Raw genomic sequence first — 7,500 nt, forward strand, 5'->3', positions numbered from 1 at the left:
CACACTACATTATGCACACACACACGCACACACACACACTACAATACAAACACTACATTAAACACACACACAACGCAGCAGATGGGCACACACACACACACACACACACACACACACACACACACACACACACACACACACACACAGTCAGAGACAGCGTTGGCTGGGCTTTAACATATGGTGAAAGTTAGCTGTTCCGAAGTCGAACTTGGTTGCATTTGATTATCGTTCTATGATGAGGAAGGCAAAGACAACAAAGATGAAGAAGAATTTCTCTTTCTATGAAGAAGAAGAAGAAGAAGAAAAAGTAGAAGAAGAAGGAGAAATTATCTTTCATTGAAGAAGAAGAAGAAGAAGAAGAAGAAAAAAAGTAGAAGAAGGAAAAGAGGAAGACAACAACTTTCACAAAAAGCCCAATATGAAGAAGTAGAAAGTATATGAAGGAAGATTATGAAGGAGTGAGAGTATCAACAAGTCTGCATGAAGCACCTTTCAGCTATGAGGAAGTCAAAGAACTTAAAACAGTCAAAAAGTTATTATGCTAATCAGTGATAATTTATGATCTCTGTGGTTGATCTCTGGTTGTGTAATCGCAGATGGAATTCAGAAAAACAATCTGATTGTCTAGTCAGATCAAGTCTTCCACCAACAGAACACACGCATCTCTCTTCAGAAGGGACTAATGTCAGAGTAACATAATGACAAACATCACGTTTTTTTCTTTTTTCCAAAAAAACCTGACTGGTTCACTCTTCTGGCAAAAAAAAGCCCATAGGGCTTTTTAGGATGCTTCACTTACTTTGAGCACGTTTGTTTGAGTTCACATCTGACTTAAGTCACCTCACCACACGGGTGTCTCTCATGCAGCGTTTTAAAACGTCCTCCCTCGCTCCTCGGGCCTCGATCCTCACTGATCTTCATAAAGAAAGATAGAAGAAGGGATAGACTATCCCATTGTTGCCGCCCCGTCATCCTTTATGTGGATCAGTGAGGATCGAGGCCCGAGGAGCGAGGGAGGACGTATAAACGCTGAATGAGAGGCACCTTAAGTACTTGGAATAGGCCCCAGATGTCCCATAAATGAACTAGGCCTGTGTTCTAACGGAACCCTTTATGCCTGTGTTCTAACGGAACCCTGTATGCCTCAATCACAGCAGCAGTGCTGCACATTCAGTCAGATCCTGACGCTCATCATGCAATAGGGCTCGGGATCGTGATGTGAAAACTTTGCGGGCAGCCATATTGGCAGCCCTCACTCCTTAGTTTACTTTGGATTATTATGGATTTACTCCCGCCTATTAGTGTGTTCCTGTTACCTAGTTTTTGCCTTCTGGGTCGTATGCTGCTGTGTAGTGGGGTGTAAAAGCGCAACCCACGATCGCAAGAGGAAAAGAATCGCTAATACTATATTTCTGCTTCTTGTCTTCTGCATCTGAATGAATGGATATTACGTTCGGTGCGCAACCAACATGGCGGCAATATTCCTAGAATGCAAGGCGTGTGCCGGAGCCCTATTGACGATTTTGGGATGGAAGAGATGCTCCTTGGCCTTCCCCACAGTTTAGGCTGAGCTTCTGACCTGAACTCACAGGTCAACGCTTTTTTTTTTCGACAGAGAGAAGTTTTCTGAGGTCACTTTCTGGAAAGCTGAAACTTGGGAGTTAAGCAGGCTAGTATTTTACTTTGCTTGTAGTCCTCCTGGCAACTGTTCCTGTGCACGTGTGTTGTAAGTGCACTCTAAAAAAATCACAGGGCCAGTGCCTGTTCCTCAGAGGGATGCCCATAGATTAGAAGAACCTTTTTTCAGTGCTTCGAAGAATCATCGAGGCAACAGTTAACATAAGGTGCTTCTCAACATGCCTCCTCGATCCTCGATGCTCGATCCTCGAGGGGCGTTCCCACTGATCTATAACTAACACTGGATAGGCTATCCCATTGTTTTCGCCCCATCATTCTTTATGTCGATCAGTGAGGATCGAGGCCCGAGGAGCCAGGGAGGACGTATAAAAGCCCAAATGAGAGGCACCCAGAGAGTTTTTCCTCTCCATGGAACCATCCAGAAATGTAAAGAACCATTTAAGCACCTTTATTTATTTTTTAGAGTGTGTGTTGTCTTCGTCCTGCTGACCATGGAAACAAAAAGTGTTGTGATGATGATAACCGTTCTGCATTCTTAATCCTTTAAATACTTGATAACAGCCCGTTTTCTCTTGATGCAGGAAGCAAGGAAACAAGCACCAGCACGAGCAGCTGTTATATAAACAGTGCAGACGCAACTTCTCAAGTGGATAGTTACTGGCTGCGTATTTGGTTTGAGGTAACGTTAGGGCACAGAAATCTTAAGGTGGGTGTTTCTTACGCAGAGTAGGCCTAGACTGCAACAGTGTGTCTGTGTCCAAGATATTTTTTTAGTAGCAATAGCGTCTTGGTCTCACTGGTTTTGTCTGCCATGTAATCTTTTCCTTCCTAAAATGTCTGTGTGTGTGTGTGTGTGTGTGTGTGTGTGTGTGTGTGTGTGTGTGTGTGTGTGTGTCATACTGGTGTCTTGTCCTCTCTGTAGCCTATTGGTCTTTGTGCCATTCCTCAATTTCAGGTCTTTACAAGAGTAGGCTAGGCCTTCTCACACACACATATACACAGAGAGAGCGAGAGAGAGCGAGACCACAGACAAGCATGGAGAAAGGGAGTCCGCCGTAGTTGGCACACAAAGCAGGATGCTGACGCACACCACTCGCGGGGTCGGTGGGAAAGCCCCGAGCACTACCCACTCGCAGGAGATAAACTCCGCAGGTTTGACACGGGTCAAAAGCGCCTCGCATCGCCCGGGGAAACATTCTCACGGCCTACCCCAGTGTCAATAGCCTACAGCTTTGTAATGATCAAATAGGCCTACTGACGTTAAGAATATGGCCTACTCCACCAAATATTTTGAATGGTTGGATTTCAAAGAAGTCAAATGTAAATAGATAACAATGAAAAAAGTTATAACAAAACGATTGAAAACTTTTTTGCCATCTTCCTTGTTAATAGTTAGTGTGGGCCAGCAGCTTTCTCTCTGAAATAGGCCTGTGTGATTTTGTTACCTTGAGTATGTTGTCATAAATTGTGTCGCGAAAATCCAGTAAAGCTCTGCGGTCAAACTCGTGCCCATTGATGATCCTCATCTGTTTGAGGAAGGTCGACTTGCCACTCTCGCCCGCCCCGAGCAACAGGATCTTCACAAGCCGCTTGGTAGCTCTCCTCTCCCGCTCCAGCATCGCGTCTATCTCCCGGCTCCGACGCCGTGCTTCTCGTTCCAGAAGCACGTCCTTGTCCCCACTTTTCCCTTTGCCATTCCCCCGCTCTCCAACCGCCTCCGCCGGGAGGAAGCACCGACTTAAACTCCGCACCACGCTGGACATGTCTGCCGTGGAGAGTCGAGTCAATCGGAGAGGATGGACGAAGAGATTGAAAAGTCAAAGTTAACTTTGTTTCTTGCCTCCCCGAAAAAGTTTGACGTGTTGCATTCCCAGTCGATGTCCAACGACGTATGATCAGAGTCCAGTAAAAGTTGAACTTGTAAAATGCAACATACCAATTTAATATAGATTAGCAGAGAACTGTTAACACACCACAACAAACATTAACCCATTATTCCACTGTAATACTGCGGTCACTCCAACGCGCTTCAGTTCGGTTTGTTTAAAACAACGGAGGAATGCTGAAGGAGGCGAGAGGAGGATGATAAAATGGACATATCCTGCCAGTCGACGAAAACACCAGAGATTCCCAATTCTTCTTGACAGAAATAAACGACCACAAAAACTCGTAATCCTTAGCGTGCGCTATCGTGCGCAATTGTTGGAATCCTGGCTGTGGTCTGACAAACAGTTCGGAGAAGTCTTCTGAAGTATGTGAACTTTTGAGAAAGTTTGAGAAAGGCACATCCCAGTAACCTAAACTTACGCTCGTCCCCTCTTCGTCACTCCTCGCGGGAGGGTCTTTCTTCTCTAGGAATAAGAATGGACATTCAAGAACAAACAACAGAGGGAGCTGTTGACTGCGCTTGTATCCAGTGCCTCCCGTTACATGGTCGTCCGGGTGCTCTCTGAGCCAATAGTTTTGGAAGAGTTCGATCGAACAGACTAGCATACGGTTTGTTTTTATTTTTTATTTTTTTAGATGAAATAGCCTATTGCTGATGGCAGCATGAAACATAATGTCAATCTGTGACTCTCTATTCAAAAACTTCGGTCTCCTCACAAATATCTAGTAATGAGATATATAGCTTAGTAATGAGATATATAGCTTATTTAAGCAAGGCTATTTGAATGATTGATTTGTTTTTTTGAAATGTAAGGTGGACACTACTCACTTTGGAAACGTGTGTTGTTTCACTGGAGGCAAGGCTACAGGGTTTCACTGCATTAACGCCCATGCTGTAGGCTAATGCTGGTAATGAAAAAGCTTTCAGGCAAAATATCCTATCTGCCATTTTATTTTTCCATAGCCTGCAACCGGGCCAATGATAAATTCAATGCCAGCCTGAAGAGTTAGCCAGGGCTATTGCAAATTGGTGCAATGCAGTGTAGTCTAATTAGTCATAGAAGCACATCAACATCTCCGAAGAAGACCTTGTGTAAACTTTATTTCAAAAGTATCTCACACACCCACATCTAGCCTATTTATTCACTGGAACAGGAGAGGTTAAAGGAACTGACAAAAGTAACTTTGGTGCCAATGGCCCTTTATATATTCTGAAACCTGACTGTTCAGGCCCGTCCCATATTTGATCTTTCACCCCTGCGTCTGGTTCTGTGTTTTCCTCTGTGTTTCCAGGGTTACGGCACGGACGATTTCACAAGAGTGTCCCTGCTGCTGTTCACACATTTTCACAGGTTTTTACCCCCTGAGAATGTCAGCGGTCAGGACTTAAGAACAGCTTGGACTAGTTGACCTCTTCCACTTAGGCAGGGGTCATGTTGGCCAGCGGCAAGTGGCAGGGTTCCTATTGTTCCTCTAGGAAACCCGTGGTTCGGCAGCGGAATGGTGGCAGTGCTAGCAAAACACTAGCACTGAACAAGCTGAGCGTTGAATCTGGTTCAACCAGAGAGGGTTAAAGCAACACTAAAGCACTTTTCCTCTGTCACGCACATGCTATTTGTTTATCCAGCAAATAATGAATTTGACAGACAATATGTTGCATGATTTTATGAAAGTATGATGTATTGCAACACCGAAGCAAGTCAAATGTGTATAGTTTCTGATGTCTCATTTCATCGAACTACAGATACACTACCCGATCTGGTAAAGTTACATAGTGCGGTTATAGCCGTAAGTGCCGTTCACCCTGTTACGTTAGTTGATGAACCGCTGAAATTATATTGGAAACATTATTTTAAGGTACGAAAAACTCTTTAGTGTTGCTTTAAAGCGGAGCATAGTAATGAAGGATCTTTGGTTCAACTTTCAAAGTGCAATGCCATTGTATTCAAATTTTGTCAGTTTAAAGGCAAACTGTTTGTGTTGCACAGGAACGAGATGGAACTTAGCTGATGGTCTGAGCTTGGCGTTGCGCTTACCACTGGCGCTTGCCACTGTCCAGTGTGATCCCGTCTTAGGGTAGGAAGATGCACCAGACATGGAGCGTGCTGTTTGTTGTTGCAATCAGCCTTGCAATTGTTTAATCTGAAGACAGATCAGGCAAGGTGGTTTGAGAGAACTGCTACAGGTTCTTGTACGAGTCGGTCATATTTCAGAGAGATGACCGATGATTTTGTACGTGTGTGTGTGTGTGTGTGAGAGAGAGAGAAAGAGAAGTAAGAGATAGAGCGATCAAAGAGAGAGAGAAATGTAGAGCTGCTATGCACCTGTGTGTATGCCCGTGTGTGTGTGTGTGTGTGTGTGTGTGTGTGTGTTAGTGAATGTGTGTGTGTCTAAGGGTGGGGGCATGTAGACACAAGTTGAACAGTTGCCTTGAACAAATATTCCTGCACTTTCATCCTTGAAGGGAATAGCGATATGGTTTGTGGACTCCTTATCAAAATCAAATATTACAATCCAATAGATCCCCCATTGTCCCTCGACCCCCCCCCCCACACACACACACACACACACACACACTCCCCCCACATCAGTCTCCAGAGACCCATGGCATGCAGAGAGAGGGAGAGGGAGAGAGGGAGGGAAGGTGGGAGAAAGAGAGAGGGAGGGAGGGGTGCAGAGAGAGGGTGAGGAAGAGAGGGTGAGAGATAGGGAGGGAGAGTGAGAAAGGGAGGGGTGCAGAGAGAGAGAGGGAGGGTGGGAAAGAGAGAGAGAGAGGGAGGGTGAGAGCAAGATTAGGGTATAGACAACAAGCATGTGAAGAATAGTAGTGTTTGACCGTTTGAGTGCATAGCTATGTTTGCAGAGCTAGAGAAAGAAAGAGAGCGAGTGTAAGTATGTGTGGTCTTGTGTATTTGTATAGGTGTCTGTCTCTACTGAGAGAGAGTGAAGAGGAGTGTGTAGGTATATAGCCTACTGAGTGTATGTGTATCAGAGAGGGAGAGAAAGAGAGAAAAAGAGAGAGAGAGAGAGAGAGGTGGCAGGTGAGTGAGAGTAACAGCTTCTGTGTGTTTACCCATTTTTGCACAAATGGATGCTCAGTAACCATGACAACCGGCGTGTAAGACCTCCTGCCATCCACGCTTAATATGATGCCACACACACACACACACATTCACACACTCACGCATATGCCTGTTAATGCAGATCACTAAACACGATTTGCCAGATGCGTCCCTTAACGAAACATTCCGACTGCCTGTTACCATGACAGCCAGGTCATTGCCGCCTGCACCAAAGGCCAGCGGTGACACCACCAGCGTCTCATGGGTTTCAATCACAGATTGGGGTCATGGTGGCGTCACAGAGTATATTATCCAGTTCTATGGGAAGAGCCGGCGGCGAGCGTGAACAAGAGATTGCACCAGTGCCCTGAAGGCCAAACGCATAGAAGAACATTCCAGAAGTAAGAATAAGAGGTGAAATATATGACACCTCTTCAGATTCTTCTAGCAAAAGTGGTTTTAGAATGGTGGCCAAGGTCCTTGTTCCCTGCATGAATGATGTTTTCGGTGTATACAGTAGCCTACAGTACGTAGCCTACCTGAAGATTTGGTTCTGCGGCTTTGAAAACTTTTTCCATTCTATTCTCCACTTGAAAGCATGAGCGCATAGATGGATTCAGCTTAGTTACAACACTGGACAAAGTTCAGAATACGGAGAACAGGAGTAACCGAAAGTTTTACTCCGAGTAGTCGGATGGGAGATTGGACCAGTACGGGAGTAACTGAAGCCCAGGTTGGGCCAAAGATCCTTCATTACTGCTCTGCTTTAACCCTCTCTGGTTGGGCTAGACATTGGAATTTGATGCTATAGTGTCTGCATGCCTGATGCCTGAGGGGGTTCTCCGTAGTTATACATTAACGGTAGACACCTGTGCATACATTGGCATAGTGTGTATGCATAGCACTCTCAATC

The 7,500-nt window shown here is 45.1% G+C and overlaps 1 protein-coding gene across 2 annotated transcripts in view; it reads right to left on the minus strand.

Annotated features, from left to right (window-relative positions):
- The window catches only part of LOC134089308 (guanine nucleotide-binding protein subunit alpha-12), a 19,490-nt gene extending 15,614 nt beyond the window's left edge, over positions 1–3,876 (minus strand). For both annotated transcript variants that reach the window (XM_062543755.1, XM_062543746.1), the window contains exon 1: positions 3,084–3,876. In XM_062543755.1, coding sequence (XP_062399739.1) covers positions 3,084–3,401 — 318 coding nt within the window. In that variant the 5' untranslated portion in view covers positions 3,402–3,876. The remainder of the gene's footprint in view (positions 1–3,083) is intronic.
- Positions 3,877–7,500: the final 3,624 nt, after the last annotated feature.

The sequence above is a fragment of the Sardina pilchardus genome, chromosome 1 (genome assembly GCF_963854185.1).
Source record: "Sardina pilchardus chromosome 1, fSarPil1.1, whole genome shotgun sequence".
In the NCBI taxonomy this organism is placed as follows: Eukaryota; Metazoa; Chordata; class Actinopteri; order Clupeiformes; family Clupeidae; genus Sardina; species Sardina pilchardus.